General features: G+C 37.2%; 1 protein-coding gene across 4 annotated transcripts in view; it reads left to right on the top strand.

Annotated features, from left to right (window-relative positions):
- Ankrd44 (ankyrin repeat domain 44) overlaps positions 1–16,291 on the top strand; it is a 294,161-nt gene extending 277,870 nt beyond the window's left edge. For 2 of the 4 annotated variants that reach the window (XM_058580347.1, XM_046447299.2), the window contains exons 21-28: positions 1,009–1,225; positions 3,156–3,243; positions 4,188–4,271; positions 5,402–5,547; positions 6,004–6,086; positions 7,951–8,033; positions 9,555–9,646; positions 13,309–16,291. In XM_058580347.1, coding sequence (XP_058436330.1) covers positions 1,009–1,225; positions 3,156–3,243; positions 4,188–4,271; positions 5,402–5,547; positions 6,004–6,086; positions 7,951–8,033; positions 9,555–9,646; positions 13,309–13,367 — 852 coding nt within the window. In that variant the 3' untranslated portion in view covers positions 13,368–16,291. Of the gene's footprint in view, positions 1–1,008; positions 1,226–3,155; positions 3,244–4,187; positions 4,272–5,401; positions 5,548–6,003; positions 6,087–7,950; positions 8,034–9,554; positions 9,647–12,007 lie in introns of all 4 variants that reach the window. The other 2 variants (XM_058580345.1, XM_046447298.2) reach the window with 1 other exon arrangement.
- The last annotated feature ends 2,503 nt before the right edge of the window (positions 16,292–18,794 follow it).

Below are 18,794 nucleotides of genomic sequence, written 5' to 3'. Positions count from 1 at the left end.
ATGCCAGAGTATATATTCTTTGGACAATTCTTTGTACATTTCTGCAGATATGTAGTTTTTAAAGCATACCCAAGAAAACTAAATGCACAAAAGCAGAAATCATAAAATTGCTATTTGGTGATGGTGTAAACACCCTGAAAAGTGAAAAGAAGATGGACTTTATGTTGTCATTGTCACAGTCATACTTCTTATTTTTTGGACATTTCCTGTGGGCCATGCAACAGGCTGGCGACCTTTACGTATATAGTCATACTATATAACAACGTTTCAGCCATTGATGGACCACATTCACAATGGTGATCTCATGATATTATATTGGAGCTGAAAATTTGTTATCATCTAATATTGTACTCTACCTCTTCTGTTTAGATATGTTTAGATACACACATACTTACCATTGTATTACAATTGCCTACAGTGTTAGGTATACTAAAATCCTGTACAGGTTTGTAGCCTAGAAGGAATAGACTATATAGCCTGCATGTGCATTGGGCTATACCATCTAGATTTGTGTAAGTATAAGTACACTCTGTTCGCACAATGACAAAATCACCTAACACAATTCTCAGAATGTATCCCAGTCGGTAAGCATCACATGACTGTATTATCTCATTAGTCCTCACAACAGCCTCTGAGATCATTATTTCTATTACTGTGTATAGATAAATAAAGTGAGGCAGAGAGAGGAGAATTAACATAAGTTTTACAAGGGGTAGGGAGACAAGATTTTACTCATATCTTCCTGCTTGTAAAGCTGGTATTTTCGACTATACCTTTCAGGTTATATTTGGAGAGTCAAGGGATGTTTCCAAAATGTCGATACTCACAGACTTTTTTGGTGTAGATTTTGCTGGGGTTGTCCCACTTCCCTCCCAAGAGAGCCTGCTTCCCTGAGGGCCCATGCACAGGTGCACTTACTGTGAGCCCAAGCCTCACTCACCAACTGTCTTGCTTCCTGAGTCTTCTGCCCTTCTAAGTCTTGTTTTGTGTTTTCCTTGCCATGCACAGATTATGACCGGGCATGAGGAATGTGTGCAAATGCTGCTGGAACAAGAAGTGTCAATCCTCTGTAAAGATTCCAGAGGGAGGACACCCTTGCACTACGCAGCTGCTCGGGGACACGCCACGTGGCTGAGTGAACTGCTCCAAATGACTCTCTCCGAGGAGGACTATTGTTTCAAAGACAACCAAGGCTACACGCCGCTGCACTGGGCTTGTTACAATGGTGAGTTACTTGCATTTGACCAATCCCACTGGACTTCCTGCCCGAGGACCACTGCAATCTCAGTGGAGGCAAGAACACAACATAATGCCATAAGCCATGGTTTCCACTCTTGCTGCACCCAAGATATGTTTTTTTTTTTGTTTGTTGGTTGTGGCCTGTTTGGTGGTTTTTAAAATAGATCCCCACCTTTGCCACCCCCATGGCTGTCCTGATGCCTTAGACCAGTAAAAGTTCACTATCCCCTTTTTGTTTATCAGTAACCTATAAATCTTAACCTGAACCTAGCCAGTTTTAATCAGTTTCTGAACTATGTACGATAACCAAGAATCCCACAAAGAAGTAAAATAATATAGCTGAACAAAAAACACATGGTGTAATAACATGTCATAATTGAATACTAGAAGATGCATGGTTTATCTTTTCATATTTCTTTTTTATGTTTCATATTCCCCATTTGTTTTTTTGCACTTAATATTTGGGAGACTTTTAAGTTTTTATTTCACTTTTTTGAATAAGAAGGTATGGGTTGTTCATTATACCATTTGAAACATTGCAGTGTCTTAAGTAAAATTAAGTTTCCATTTCCAAACCTACTTTCTCATGTGATTTAGTGTGTAACTTTCATAATTTTTCCTCTGATACTAAAAATAAATATGAACAAATGTGTATCTGTTTTTAGTTACATAATTAAACATCATTCCATAACTTTTTTTTTTTAAATACTGAAAGTAGTTTGATAATCTCCAGTTCTGCCTGTGTGGTCTCTTAGGTGGGGACTCATATAGGAATGGTACATAGAGATATTGCCCGAAGCAAGGTCTTTTGGGAGATTCAAACTATGAAAGGGTTTGCGGTGTCTGGGACTGTTTAGGAGGAAGGGATGGATGTTGTTGGAAAGCTAGATAATTCAACTTGCCTACTCGAGGCTTCCTACCCTCATTACTTCATATGCTTCTTGATTCTCCTCAAATTAATATCAGCTTGTCTCTTTTTAGGTACAAAAAAGGAGGATTTATGTTTTAATATTTTACGTTGTCCAATCTTCATCATTCCGAGGTAGATCATAAGGGAATTTTGCTAAATTAGAACTGAGTTCAGTCAGGACACCAGTCTGTATTCCAAAGCCACATAAAATGTTTTCTTGCCTGATAGTTGTACAGCACTTCACAAGCCATGTCTAGGTCTTTCCTGGAGTAAAACTCCCATCCTTCTGAGACATAGGTAGGGCAGTTATTCCTAGTCCGACTTTGTATATGGGAAACTGAGGCTCAGAGATCCCAAGTAAATTGCCTAGGTCATGTAACAAGTAAGTTGATAGAGTTAGATCTTACCTCAGATTCAGTTGATGTAGAAGCCACCTGTCATTTTATTAAAGATAATTCTCACATTTCTTCATCTCCTTTTTGAAAACAATATTGTGTGCCTACTACTGGCCAGGTACCATTTAAAGCACATAGTATTTTACATTCAAAGCCTTTTTACATTCATTATCTCAAAATACTGTTTTCTACTAATCACTTATCTCCCCTTCACTAGGGTAAATGAACCTATTCGAGCAGGTGGAAGGTAAATTTCCTATTACAAATATGGGCAAATTGAGGTAGATATGTGTTAGGCATCTATCAATCAAGAGCTGAGGGTAACACAGACTCTAATCTGTTTGCAAATGAGGTGTCTTCTCTCTCTCTCTCTACCAGACCATATGGCCTTCACTGTCTGATTTGTTCATTACGTCTAAGAACACCTGTGAGCCTAGTTAATAACACTTGGGCATTTTTGTTAATTTTATTCCACAGAGAATGAGCAGTCAGCCAATTTAGGAAAATTCCTAAGCTAGAAATGAACACTTAATAAAAAAAAAAATAAAGCAGACTATGTTGAATAAAGTTTCTTTCTTGGAAACTCCCTAAATTCTTTTAATTCCTTTCAGGTAATGAAAACTGTATAGAGGTACTTTTGGAGCAAAAGTGTTTTCGCAAATTTATCGGTAATCCTTTTACTCCACTGCACTGTGCAATGTAAGTAGAAATGCTGGAAGGTAATGGTGTTGCTTTAACTCTTTTGACTACATCTAGAAAAAAAATTGCCTTTTAGGGAAGGAAAAGCTTTTAGATTACAGATAAGACTAAAATATTCCATTTTTCTGCTAGTCTGATAGCAAAGTGTGGCCCCTAATGTTAATGATTTTCCAGAAGCTCCTTACGGAGTGCCACAGTTCCAAGGCGACTGACATACTACCTTAGGCAAACTGCAGGAAGGGGTGGGCTGAGAGGCACATTTCACATGATGTGAAGAATTCTTCAGGCACAGTTTATTTGTCTGCCGAGTTTTTAAAATAAATCAGAGATAACAACAATATGCCTATGGATATTTAGAAACACATTTTCTACCAGGAAGACTTTTCATATACTGTAATTCTCCATTATTCATATGTGGTAAGTCTTTTTTGATAAATCTAATTTCTCCTCTAATCTTATAAGCCATTGTTCAGAGAATTCAGTGATTTTAAATCAGATTTCCATTTTCAGCCTGGAAGTCCAAGAACTGAGGATACTTTATGTTGTCTGTGGGTTGCACACAATGCTGGGTCATTTGGTTGGAAAGATATTAGAGGCATAAAATAGATGAATACAGAAAATTCTGGTGGTAAAGTCTCAGAATGACTTCAAATTTGTAGGATCCATTTCTCTCCTACTTTGGGATCTTCAAAACACTTAATATGTTAAGTGCCTTAACATAGTGTAAGTGGTATGCAGTGAACTGCTACCTGGATGCAGAGGTTCTGAAAAGGTGCTAGGCTTACCATGTGTACCACTGAAACACATACCAGAACTATTGGCATCAGATTTTTTAAAATGCACCAGATTGTTAGATATACAGGATGTAGAAAAATATGTAAGGAAGGAATATGTAATTTTTTAAAGAGTGAGATTTTTTACATTAAAAACCATTTTTATTTTAGAATAAATGATCATGAGAATTGTGCATCATTGCTACTTGGGGCCATGGATTCCAGTATTGTCAGTTGTCGAGATGACAAAGGCAGGTAAGTCATCCTGAGAAGGAGTATCTTTTGTCTTTGCTGTGCAGATGCAGAACAGCCAAACATATTTTTTTAATTGAAAAGTAGTTCTGGCATTGTGGCTCAGTAGTAGAGCACTTGCTTAGCACGTGTGAAGCACTGGGTTTGATCCTTAGCATCACATAAAAACAAAAAATAACTAAAGGTATGTAAAAAAGTTTTTTAAAAAGTAATACATAGTTTTAAAAGTTAAATATTATAAAGGTTATATAATTAAAAGAAATTTCCCTCTTAGCCCAGAACCCCCAGTTTCTTCCATAGAGAAAACTACTGCACAGTGTTCTTTCCACATTTTTATATTCCCCTAAATATTTTCTGTGCATATCTACAAACACATAGAGATATATAGATATGTATATGTGTGGGTGTGTGCATAATTGTTTTAATGCAAATGGGAGCATTTTGTAACCATGTTCTGATTTTAGTAATCTTGGAGAGCTTTCCATGCCAGAACATACCAATTTAAAATCTTCGTATTATTTCATTGAATGCATCTACAGTATTTTACTCAGCCTGTCTTCTATTGAAGAATATTTAGGGTACTTCCAATATTTTTCTATTCAAAGACGTGGTACAGTGAACATTCTCACATCTGAATCTGTACACATGACCAGGTATATATAGAAGATCAACCTACGAGTGGAATTACTTGATTAAAAGGTTGATAGTTTTTAATTTTAGTAAGTAGTGCCAAATTGTCCTGCTGAAGAAATCAACCATCCATATTAGATTTAATGTGGGTTTTAAATATTTTATTTAATCAACCAATTATCTACAAATTTAAGGTCAATTTTGAAAGTATCCATTTCAAAGAAGTTACTAGAACTCAAGATTAAATAATCACTGAAGATGCTAATTTCATTATCAAAGCCACCACATATATTACCCCCTCCCCCCATCTAAGAGGTATCATTCACATAGATGACACTTCAGTGTCTACCCTGACTGGCTTGCAGAGGTAGCTTGGTCCATAATCTCTGTAAACTGACAAATGTTAAATCCTAGACAGCACTGTGCTCATGTTTCTTGGGCAGTTGCAAAAGAGAGAACAGAGTTTGAAGGAAACTGAAGTCACGTTTGTTTGCCATCTTTAGGACACCCCTTCATGCGGCAGCATTTGCTGATCATGTGGAGTGCTTGCAACTTCTTTTGAGGCACAATGCTCAAGTGAACGCAGTAGATAATTCAGGGAGAACACCACTGATGATGGCTGCTGAGAATGGACAGGCAGGCGCTGTGGGTACGTACTGGTCAGATAGACTTTGCCTTTATGCCTATCCAGAAACCAAAAACAACAAAGGAAGAAAGCAGTGTTCTTTTAGTATAGTCTTACTTAAGCCCCTTGAGTTTGCTCAGTCGCCCTCAATTCTCTGTGACTTGATCATGGGTGAACATTTTCACGCAGAGCCAACCTGCCACAGTGAAATTTTTCAACACCGATAAACCAAATATGACAACAGAATCATTTTAAGTGGAAATGATGAAACTGTAAGGACAGTTAAAGCTAAAGCCTGTCAGCCTTGGATCTGGACAGAACAAATATGGCAGTAAATTACTCATTTTTTTTTCTTTAAAAACATTAAATATGATTATGTGAGATATCCTGCTTTAAATGTTATTGTTTTTATAGTGTCTTCTTCAAATTGCGTGTGATTAGCACCTCATCTAACTGACTCTCTTTTGGCTTTTTCTGTAGATATTTTGGTGAACAGTGCTCAAGCAGATCTGACTGTAAAGGATAAGGACTTGAATACGCCCTTACATTTGGCTAGTAGTAAAGTATGTAAATGAATTTAAAACACTGTTACTTAATGTTGTAATCATATCACTGAAATTCCATCAGTCTCAGAAATATGAAACTGTGTAACATGGCTCTTAATTAATTTTCCCAGGATGTTGTCAACAATAAGTGGAATCAAAGGGGAAAAAGAAAGGGCAGAATCACCAGGTTGATGAGAGTATGTGCCACCAGAATGAGTGGCAAGGGTTTTCTTTCCTCATGTTTTCTACTTGCCTTCTTGTCACAGTCCATCAGTCTAGATGCTTCCACTGTATCTGTCATGTAACATAGTTTGTATCACATAGCAGATTAGGACCTAGACTTCTAAAAAACAAGCCATTTGGACAGGAACGGTGGCTTATAGTTTTAATCCCAGCTACTGGGGAAGCTGAGGCAAAGGAATCTCAAGTTCAAGGCCATCCTAAGCAACTCTGTGAGGCCTGGCTCAAAATAAAAAATTTTAAAAAGGGCTAGGGATATAGTTTAATGGCAAAGTACCATTGGGTCCAATCCCCCAGAGTGTGTGTGTATGTGTGTGTGTGTGTGTGTGCGTGATTGTGTGTAGTTCAACTTGTTCTGTTGTTCAATTTGAAGACATTGCAATAATACCACCAAAAAATACATTACTGTAAAGCAAATAACTATCCACCTACATTTCTGCCCTTTGCCCCTTTTTCCTGGTGCATTATTCAATTTTTTTGTTACATAGCATTGTGTTCCTGCTTACTTAAAAGATAAACGTATGTATGTATATGTGTATCTGTACCCACATACATGAGCACACACATAAACATATAGGTGTATGTATGATTTCACAAAAGGCATTATAGTATCATGCCAGTTGACACCAGTGATGGTGGTTTATTGCAACATAATTAAAGATATTAATGGTGTCACCTAAACCCAACGGTATCAGAAATGTCAGCTCTTCCTTGCATCATTTGCATTTTCTCATTTCATGCTCTGTGAAATCCAGGGAAACCACAAAAAGTGCTAGTTTCATGGAGTTCTTTACAAGAGGCAGTATTTTAGTGAATATAAGCACAGTGCTTTTCAGAATTTTGTGCAAATGGATCACCTGGGGACTTGGTTAAAATACAGATTCTGATTCATTAGGTCTGGTTGGGGTCCAAGATTCAACATTTCTAACTCTCAGGTGATGAGGATGATCCTGGTCTGTGGCCCTTGCTTAATAAGGGCTTAGAAACCATGTCCTCCTTACAAGGGCACTAGGCTTGAAGTCTTTACAAGGGATCTCTGGTTTAATAACTGATTTTTTTTTTTAATTGTCAACCATCTATTGCCATAAGATCTAGTAATAGCTTCCTCTGGTTGAGTGAGAAAAGATGAGTTTCCCTAAACTGGGCCCCTTCGTGACATAAGGCAGTAAATGATGATGAGGGATATAGATAATGGGTCTGATGGGAATACTGAGGGGAAATGGATCATGCAGTGATAAGTGAAGGTTTGAGGAAGGTGGGAGCTGGTATGTGTTTTAAAAGTAATATTGAAGGATTTAAAGGTACTCTTAATTTCTGCTTTACCAGCTGACCTAGCTAAACTAGCATCTGCTTTAGTCTAGACATTAATTCTAAAAATTATCTTGGAAATATTAATGTTAAATATGAGTACTTTAGATCAGATTTATGTTACCCCAAGTCCTAATAGATTTAATGGAGAATCTTAGAATATCTGGAGTCCCTTGACATTTTAGAAAAAAAAAAAAAAAGACTCAGAAAACAGCCCTGAAGAATGCTTTTTAGTTAGAGGCAATTCAGTTTCAATTTAAAGCATAATGAAGTAATTTTTCAGGAAATTCACTGTCCCCCTCTCATGTTTCTTCTTATTCTTTTTCTTTATTAGGGTCATGAAAAATGTGCCTTGTTAATACTTGACAAGATACAAGATGAGAGCCTTATTAATGCAAAAAATAATGCACTGCAGACGTAAGTATAACTACTAAAGTTTGACCCAGAGTTGTAGACATGTGACAAAATGTAAGAGCCTGCCATGTGCCAGGCAGGCTGTGGGGGACACCATGATGAAAGATGGAGGCCAGGCCTGGCTTCCCCTTCATGAAGATTACAGTCACATGCCTGCAAATGCTGACTAGCTAGACAATTTTATTCAGAATTCTTATTTTTATATTCCTTCTCAGAATTTTGTGAGGCCTTTGTTTCTCTTTGCTGATATTTCTGTGGTAACATTGTAAATTTAATGAACTATTAGAAAAATCTTATGGGCTTACGGGCTGACATATTTGGGGAAACTATTTGTATTATGTATTAGCATTATGTATTCTGACTGGAAAATGACAGTTTTATAAATTAGATTCCAAGAATACATTTGAAGAGTTTCTAAGCTATTTGTCTTAATTATATTTTAATATAATTCAGTGTAACCCTCGGTGTGAAGGATCTAAAAGCTGCTTCATTTTCTATTTTAGGGAATTACTTATGCATTTGTTTTAAAGGCAAAGGAGTACTCAAATTTTTTTTTTCATTTAAGATTCTTAAGCAATATATAGCACAATATGCTGAGTTTGACATTATACAATATGTAAGGTATCATACATTCAGTTGAGCATCTCTGTGCATTTAATAATAATGAGACTTAAGAGTGTATGTTAATACCAGTCATATTGATAAAGAATATGAAACAGCAACTCAGATTCAGAAGTAGAAATCAGGCAATAAAGAACCTTCTTCAAAACACACCAAAACTTGAATTCTTCCTTTGTCTTCCTATCTACTGCCGCTGAGATAGTTTGTGATGCAGAGGATTTGTAATATCTGTAGGGAAATCTGGGCAAACACGTAAGAACAGTTGGATCATTAGCACCTAGAAAAGATCTGGCCAACACATATCTTTTTAAAAAAAAATAAAAATATCCATGTACTATTTGTAGATTGTTAACTACGTATTCATTTTAGTGACTCAAACTAACCAAAATACTGTATTTTCATTGTGTTAGTTTTCCTTTACTAAATAAAATATCTGTGATAATTAACTTGTAAAGAGAAAATGGTTATCTTGGCTCACAATTTGTGAGGTTTCAATTCATGATCAGTTGGCCCCTTTGCTTTGGGCATGATAGCATATCATAGCAGGGAGCATGTAGCAGAACAAAGCTGTTCACTCATGGTCAGGACAAAGGAGAGGAAGAGGAAGGGGCTGGGTCCCACAGTCCCCTGGAGGATATGCTTCCAATGACCTAAAACTTCCCAATAGACCCCACCTGTTCAAGGTTTCACCACTATTTTAGGAAATTACTTATGCATTTGTTTTAAAGACAAAAGAGTACTCCAATTTTTTTTCATTTAAGATTCTTAAGCAATATATAGCACAAAATGCTGAGTTTGCACCAAGCTAAGGACCAACACATAGGTCTTTGGGTCCATTCCAGATCCAAACTATAGCACTCATGCAAATTTATATTACAACTGATACTCAGTATTGTTTTGTAGACCACTCCATGTTGCAGCACGCAATGGCTTAAAGGTGGTAGTTGAAGAGCTGCTGGCCAAAGGAGCCTGTGTACTTGCTGTAGATGAAAATGGTAAGTGGAAAAAAATAAATAGTTGCTGCAGGTACCTTCCTTATGCTGGTTGAAGCCAGAGGAAACTAGAAAGATAGGAGCTAGTTAAAAAGGCAATAAGAACATTCTCCTCCTTGAAAGTTCCATGTTTTAAGAAATCAAGCCAGGATAATCTGTCCTGTCTGTCTTTTTGTAAAACACATTGTCTAACTGTAGACCACCAGTACTGTTCATTTTGCATGTAGTGTCAGCAGCTGATCCCTAACTCCTCAGCATGGTAGTTGAACATTTTAGACACACTAAAAACCTTTCAACTTGGCATTTGGAATTCCAGCTGCATATGCTGAGGAATTAGAGATTACATGTGTCATTAATGCATGCTCAAGGGCTCAATGAAAACCTATATCCTTTATTTATTTCAGTTCATTCTGAGATCAACACTCCCTGCCTTTTTTTTAAAGTGTAGATCAGAACTCATATTCCTGGTAATATGGAAATTTGGGGAACAAGAGTAAAATTTTATTGATTAATATCTAGGCTTGAAACCTTCTCCTGATCTATATAACATTCCTTTTTCTAAATGAGCTACTTCTTGTCAGAAGCTTTCTACTCTGTCTGCTTCCTAAGAAAATTTGAAAACTAATGAATACTAGAATTGCACTAAACTACCATTTCAAGCACCAATGCCTCTTAACCTTGAGGAGCAAAAAGGAACTTCTGGATATTTATAAATTAAGTAATTTTTTAAATGTGGCATTTAATTAAAGTATTATAATGTATTAATGTAACTCAATTAACTGCTTATTACAGGTATTGGAATTAGCAGCTCATGCCTATTTCTCAGAAGTAAGCAGCCATACTGACATCATTAGCTAACTCTTATTAGTTTTGGTTTTGCAGCCCCATGTATCCTAGCATGTACCCTGCTCTATCCCCAACCTGACTCATCTAGGAAGCAAAGAGAGTCCTCTGCTCCTCCATCTCCTCTCACCTTCCCTTACCTTCTTTTCACCACTGTATACCTTAGGGTTGGCACGGAGAAACCTGCAGATTTTCTCCAAAATGACCAGAGAGATAAGAAGTGATTAGTTTTGCGTCTCTCTAGCATAAATCTGATGCATCTAAGGTTTATTTGGCCTGCAGTGACAACATTAGGAACAATAGCCCTGGGTCAGAGGAATATAGTCTGCCTATCTCAGAGATTAGTTGCATCCCAAAGACCTGGGAACATTTGGGGCAGTTTTGTACAGCACTGCAATAATTCCTTTCCTGGTCACTGACCTTTGTGAGATGGAATGCTAAGATACCTGTTCATTCTTGTTTGGTTTCACACCACAAAGAGGAATAATCTCTTAAAGGCTGAGGGGGTAGGGAATTAGGTCAATGGATGGCAAACAGAACATCTGAGTTTTATTGAACCAGTTCCTCTGAACACCTGAGTGAGTACAAGACTCATTGTGTAGTGGGAACTTTTGCCAGCAGAGAGGGTAGCTAAGCCTTTCAGGCCAGCAGAGTAAATATTGGATAGGGTAGTAATTAAGTCAAAGAATGAAACTACCTCCCAAGGCACCTGTTTCATGTGTTGAGGCAGTTTTCTCATCTGGACTGGACTCATGAAATATAAATGATAGCAATGGCATAGCTCTAATTAGGGCAAGCATAGATTTTTCCCACATCTGATACATTTCAGATTTGGGACTTTGTTATGTGGGGTGGCTACTTTTTTTAAAAAAATTCTGTTATATTTCTCTTAAAGGGTAGTTAATTGTTAATCACAGATCGATTAGTGCTCTCCTGTGTCTGATCTATCCAAACATTTCCATCTTTCTAAAACCAGTTAATTAATGTATACTTTATGTAAAATAGATATAAAGTGACAAAACTGCATTAGTCATTTTGACAGCCATATAATTCTAACTTGACACATGGTTACCTACCATGGAAAGTCATTGTTCTCAGAATGAGAGTCCCCCTCAGGCCCAGGTCTGAGGCTCATGGTGTGCGTGTGCTCTCAAGTAGAAACATCCTCCTGGTTGTCCTGTTGCTGTTTTCTGTGGAATCATGTCCTACCCCCGCCCCCTCATGTTTCTGTTCACTAGACGAAGGCTGGAATTCTGCCTAACTTCAGATAATATGGTGCTTGCTATAGTCGTGTGAGCTGAAAACAATCACCAAAAAACCCCCTCCATAGAATGTCTTCCCTCCCAACCCCTCCAGTCTCACCCCTAGCATGACTTGTGGGAATAACTCCTCCTTTGACCTGGCATGAATGCTAACTCAACATACATCTCCACCCGTGAGCACATGGGAGATGTACTGTGGAATGCTCACGCCTCTCTGGACCCCAGGACTAACCTCTGCCTTGTCTGCATTTACGCCCAGGTCATACCCCGGCCCTGGCTTGTGCTCCTAACAAAGACGTGGCTGACTGCCTGGCCCTCATTTTGGCTACCATGATGCCTTTTTCTCCTTCCAGTACAATGACGGCTGTCAACTTCGTTTGTTTTAAAAAAGACAATTTGAGCAGGACGACCCTCTCCAATCTGGGGAGCATGGTTAGCCTGTGCAGTAACAACGTAGGCTCGGAGGACGGGTACAATGAGAACGATTCTGACTCCGAAACCTTTTGACTTTGGACGGTAGAAGCTTTTCCTTCATCACCTGTGTTGGAGGAAGGGAAAGAAGCTTGAATTCCATGTTTATGCTGTACTCAAGTATTATTGGGGGCCCGAGCTTCCAGAAGCCAGTAGAGAAGGAGTTGATCCAACCTAGGCAGGGCAGCTAGGCTGTAGGGTGAAATACACACACAGATGGGCTCCGATTTTGTTTAGTTTCATGTTTTCCTTAGATCTAAGATATTTCTGTGAAAGTCTACCTCTCATTTTAAGTAAGGAATTTAAAAAAAAAGTATTTGATTCTATTTCTTGGGGATAAGGCAACAGAGAGGCAACTGTTCACTATAAAGAATTTTTTTGTGTGTGTACTCAGCAGTGAGTTTTCAGAAGTATATCAATGTGACATTCATGTCCCCTGGGAGGGGAGGGAAGAAGTGGATAGGAAATGCCTCAAACCTCTTCTCACTCTGATGTTTACTTCCTCACTAGAAGCCAAAGGTAAAGATGTTCATCTTCAGAAATAATGCCTATAATATTCTTTTTAAGGGAGTCCAACTATTCCTATCCTCTCTATAGTAAGCACTTAAATATCCAGAACTTCTTTCTGAAGATCTTTGTTAAAGTTGCCAGATGAATGAACTTGCTTTTTTTTTTTTTTCATTTAACACAAATACGGCACCCAATGTTTCCCCATAACATGACTAATTTTCCCTCAAGTGATTGAGCCCAAATCTATCTAATAACATTGAAGGTGAAAATTATATTGCGCCAAAACTTTGAGGCAATATGCAAATTTAATATGAAACTATCCTCTGTTAATTTCTCCTTAAATCAAAATACTAACTTTTTAAAAAAGTTTGAATTGTCAGCATTGTTCATCAATAGTAAAATGTTAAATGAGCTTCTCAGTCAAGGTCATGCCAAGTGAGTGGAAGTATGACTACAGAAGGGAACAATGAAAGTGAAAGCAGAAAGTAGAGATGGGTGATATGGAAATTAAAGCCAATTGCCAGTTGTTCCATGATGAAATCAACATAGTGAATACTGTGTCTACTCCCTCTGCCAAAGCTTCTAGGTCAAATGGACCCCGTTCCGCACCTGGAACAGCTGTACAAAAAGAAGAATGAGACTTTAAAAATTATGCACATACACACACACACACATACACACACATATCTGTGTATATATATATATATATATATATATATATATATATATATATGTATGTAGCTCATCAGCCAGCTATATGTGAGGACCAAAATGCTTCAGTCTAAAGTGGAAGATTTAAATTTTTTTCCTTCAAAATGAAAGTGAGAACTGTAGTAGCTTTTCTATGGAGTTAAAGTGTAATCTTTTTGTGTACCAGTCTTTGTTGTATTTTATATTTCTTATGACACAGATTTCTAGTTGATGGCTTAACATTTGTAACTGATGATGTGTTGACCACAGTTTATTTTTTTTGTCAAACTAGAGAAAATGTCTGTATACTTTTGATGTAAATGTGTTTATATTTATTTGAAATGAAACAAATGCCGAGGAAACTGTTTGTTCCTTGTTTTAATTGTTATGTATCTTATTTGGAATAACAAAAAAAAAAAAAAAAATAGAAAAACACCCTTGACCCTGGGCTAGCCAGCAGCCCCCGGTCCAAACCCAGCATTTCCACTGCTAAGGTTTCCAGTCCACCCTCAGGTTCATGCATCACTCAGTCCCAGTCTGCAGCCAGCATAGAGTGTGTAAGACATGGCCATCCACATGCTTTCTGTAAGACAAAAGCTAAAGTGTATAGTGGGTCATATACACAAAGGTGGGCCAAAGAGAGACCCAGAAATTACCCTGAATACACTGAAAAATCTTACCTGGTCCCCAACCCTAATGGGAAATGATGTCAGCGTGGGCACTGTGCCAAGAGAAGAAATCAGAATCACCAGCTCAAGTGCTATATTCCCCTTGAGGAAGAGACAGGAAAGAAATGTGTTGCAATAGGGCAGTACTAGTCAACATTTTATAATAAGTTCCATTTTCACCCTGGAAATTTCTATCTCACAGTGTGTGTGAGATATTTTCCAAAACAGTGTTCTATCATATCTGAATCAAACACAGATACTGTATTATTTTTTTCTTCTAACTGTAAAAGACTTTATTTAATCTTACTCTTTTAATATCCTGGATTTAATTAAAACTCATGTTGAGTTCTTCACAGATGAGAACTTGTCAAAGGTCTTACAGAACCGTTATTAATTTCATCAAACATTTTCAACACCGACATCATTGTTTTTTAAACTCGGTGTGGTATTTTCTCTCCTTCTTCTGTTCTTTTGTTTACAGAAGATGAATTTTTAAAAATGTAAACAGATTGCTAATGAACAATAATGACCTATCTTTACCAAAACACTGAAAACAAGGGAGCTCCGATATTGAAGAGCATGACACACTGAGGTGTCTTTTTCTAGAAGTGAATGGGAGTCTTACTCGGTTGGTATTTAAAGCAGGAAATGAAATGCCTGTGTTAAATAGCAAGGCAGCATTAACATTTTTCCTGTAGAGTAGCAGAGAGTACGTGGATCTTTTCAGCAAAGCAGTGACCTACCTTGAGGCATTATCTCCGTGGAGCTGCATTTTGACTTTTCCTCACTGTCTTTCCGATAGAAGGAGGACAAAGGAACAAAATGAAATCATGCTCACAATGAACTGTTCATTGAATCAGTATAGATCTCTTTCTCCTTTGTTCTCCCCACTTCTCCTTCATAAGAGAGACCAAAAATTTTTTTTAAGAAATGACTTTAAAAACTGTAATTTCTGTGTGTTTCAAATTACATCTTCTAGAAATAAGATTGTTTGCAACATAGCTTTCTAAGAAAAAAACAAAAACAGAAAATGTGTTTTTTAGTCTTACATGCTTAGTGCTTTTACCTAAATGTGTTATTTTTAGACTGTATTTTAACCACAGCCCTGTGATCATGTTTCATTGCACTTACCGATTCGCCAGTGTCTGCCTATCTTTGGTAAATACATCATTATCTCCAAATTGCCTAAAACCTGCTATGATTCTACAGTAAATAGCTCAGGGGATTTCTATTTATCACTACTAAAAGGGCACCATAGTATGTTTTGGTACTTTAGGCAGTAAACAGCTGCTTGACTTATTGTTTTATTATTCAGTTAGAGCAGAACATCAAATGGATTTGCTGCACTAGTTAATCTTTGTACTGTTGAGCAACTTGGTTTGCTTATCTGTTGTGTTGGTTGAAAACTCATCCCATTTTTTGTCATGTGAAATGAAGTTAGAGTGCCTTTTTATATTTGTATATTCTGAAAACGTTATGTGAAATGTTTTGTATTTTTTTCATTTGAGTGTTATCAGAGCAATATAATACCAGTGAGTTTTCATTGCAACCTTTCTTTGAATGTATAAAGTGTCTTCCCCTCCCTTTCCCCTTTTCTCTGCTTTGAAATGAAAATGCTAAAGTTTTCTATAGGAATTACATTTGGTTTTGCAGTGCTAAAATGCTTTCTTCTTACAAAACTGTAAACCATAGGTCAGTATTATAGAGGAAAAGCGTTTTGAGATAGTGACAATCTGAGCGTATGTATAAAATGTAATTCTATGAGTTTCTTATGCCGTGATATAAAGATTCAATGCAAGTACCTTTTGTTTAGTAGTTTTGTCTACATTCTTTATGCTTTAGCATGTGCAATATATCTTTACAATGCACGATGATACAAATTTGGTGCCAGTGTTATATTTTGCATAACATATTTGTAACAGCAGAAAATATTGTTTGATGATTTCAGTGGGATTTTGTCTGTAATGTTTTCTTATGTAAATTGGAGTTAAATGACTCTGGTAAATGTCATGACTGTAAAAATGAGGAAAATTGTTTTTAGTTCAGTGAATGACTTTGAACCAATCTGAATCTTCTCAAGCACAGTTTGATACTTTTGCAACTACTGAATGCTCTAATAACGTAATGAAGTACTTAACTGTAATATACTATGGAAATGCATTCAGATGGTTATTTTTACAAATAAAAACGGTACAAATATTGTTGCTATTGTGTTTTCTTTCATTTTTCCACCTTATGCTTTTTTCACATTATGCTGATTTAAATTTTGGTCTTCCCTTTCAAACCATAGCAACATTATTTACACTTTGAAAATAATCAAGATAGAAGTGTATCTCCATATTTGCAATTTCTGTGTGTGTTATCACAATTAGATTTTTTAAAAAGTCAAAACACGTATGTTTGTTTCTTATATTTATTTATGCCTCTAAAATTTCCATAAAGGACTGGAGCTGGCTTGCAACAAAAGACATGTGATAACCTACCAGTGGAAAAATTAAGACAGGAAAAAAGAATACAAACACATATGGGACACAGTAGCTGTGACTGAACTTGAGTTTTCGCTAAGCTTCCTTGCAGCCAAGGAAAGAAGGAAATATGATCAGTTATATGTCTGCATACATCAGAAAGGAGGAAGCCTACTGTACCCTAAAAATTTGAAAACAATCAGTTTATCTTTGTTGCTTTCACCATTACCCTGTAGCTGCTTCATAGCAACACAAGAACCTATCTGTCTGTACTATCTTTGAAGGTATCCATAGATATTCTATCTCCATTTATCTCACCATCTAAAATTTCTCCACCTGAGTAGTAACTGCAGGTAAAGTCCATGGGGAAAACCTCCTGATGCAGTTTCCAGTTAATGAGAAAGAGATTTGGGGGTGGAGCTTAGAATAAAATATTTGCAGTTCTTAAAGTCCACTCCAGTTTCAACACCAGCTTTTTCATGAAGAAACTGAATCCCAGAGAAGTTAAACAACTTGCTTAAATTTGCATAGTATCTGCCAGAAACCTTTCCTGGAGAAGCTCACAGCATGGCAAGTTGCCTCATGGCAGCAAGCAAGACACAAGTGTCTGTTCTTTGTAACTGAGTCTCAGAAGTGATATGTCATCCTTTTCCCTATAGTCTATTCATTGAAAAGAGTCTGTACCTGGAACTCTACTGGAAACACACTGTTCAAACAGTGGGTACTCAAGGACAGAGGATTACCAAAGGGAATAAACACCAGGAGGGAGAAATTTATGGAGCCACTTTTGAATGGTACATACCACAATGGTCTATCACAGTGCCCCCTGAAGGTCAAGCATCATTCTTGAATGACTTCTTCCCAGTAATGGCTCAGGAAATTATTTGCTTGACTTCCTAAATTCTCCCTTTCAAAGAAGTATATTAACCTCCTCTAATTTTACATGTTCCTTCATAAACAAATAGAAAGGGGATAATGGCCTCTTTTGCAGCAATTATATTGTTGAACATTGATGTGTCACTTTGTCTCCAAACTGCTTGTCAAAGGATCCCTCTCTCTCATTCCATTCAGCAGGTTTAAATCCCCATGCATCTAATCCTGACTTAACACACTTAATGCATTCCAGAATTAGCTTGCAAGGCACAAAAGCATTAAGCTAAAAGGCTATTAACATACCATAAAAATATTGTGGGTAGAAGTGTTTCATGAATTATGTCTTTAGCAAATTATATACAGAAGGTACATTTGCTGTAAAATATAAAGCAAAAAATGACTGTGCCATTCCATTCATTAATTCTCAGTCCTCTTGGGGGAAGTGATTGAAAATGTGTGGGCGTTTGTGGTGGGAAGGGATTGCTACCAGCATCTACCATTCTGGGCCCAGAAACACCAAATATGCCACCCAGTCCAGTAACCAACCATCACACCCACAGGGCCATTGCTCCCCTACCCCTCTGCTCATCTGCTCTCTCTCCTTCTGTTTCTGAACCATTTCTTCATCAACTTATTCTCTTTGAAGCCAGTCATATTTCTTTATGTATTTCCATAAGGAATTGCCTAAACATGCTCCAGTATGCAGCCCATCATAAGGAGAACATACAAGCTTAAGAAGGAGAACATGGAGGGCAATGCTGAACCCATGTGCCCTAGTCTTTCCAGCAGAGATCACACGCTGGTGAGTGGACAAGAGAAAAGTTCTGCATGAACTCAAGATAAATATTTAATTCCTTTATTAACAGACACACAAATGTTTGCGTGTGTGATAGAGTTTAGTAGTGACCCTTTCAAGCGCAGATGCACCAGAGAGGAAAGCAATCCAAAGATAGTTAAGGAGAGAAAAATGAGGGGAGAAAATGGAGGGGGAAAAATTTAGGCAGTAGCTGGAGGAGAATGTTGAGATAGGAAATGTAGCCTATTAATGGTGAGAGAAAGGTGTAAGAGAGAACAGGAAGAAAATGTGAAGAGGGATGCGTGATTTGGAAGATCATTTATAGAGCAGTAGAGGATTGCTGAGTAGGGTTTAGTACACCTGAGATTTATAATCTTTAATTGAACATATTAGTCATCTTGGTGAGGTGTTTTTGTTTTTATTTTTCCATTAGCTATTTGAATGCAGGAATGGAGTAAGTAGAAAGTAGAGTTTAACCAAGGATAGAGCTTTGCAAAGTGAGTCCAAGGAGAGGGAAAGGAATGGAAACTTAGTGCTTTCAATAGATGTGATTCTATGGTTCATAGATTGAGG

Source organism: Marmota monax, unplaced genomic scaffold (genome assembly GCF_021218885.2).
Source record: "Marmota monax isolate L192 unplaced genomic scaffold, Marmota_monax_Labrador192_F-V1.1 WCK01_AAM20220418_F8-fsc00007, whole genome shotgun sequence".
In the NCBI taxonomy this organism is placed as follows: Eukaryota; Metazoa; Chordata; class Mammalia; order Rodentia; family Sciuridae; genus Marmota; species Marmota monax.
Note: the sequence above shows the minus strand (reverse complement) of the source record. Positions and strands in the feature narration are given on the sequence as shown.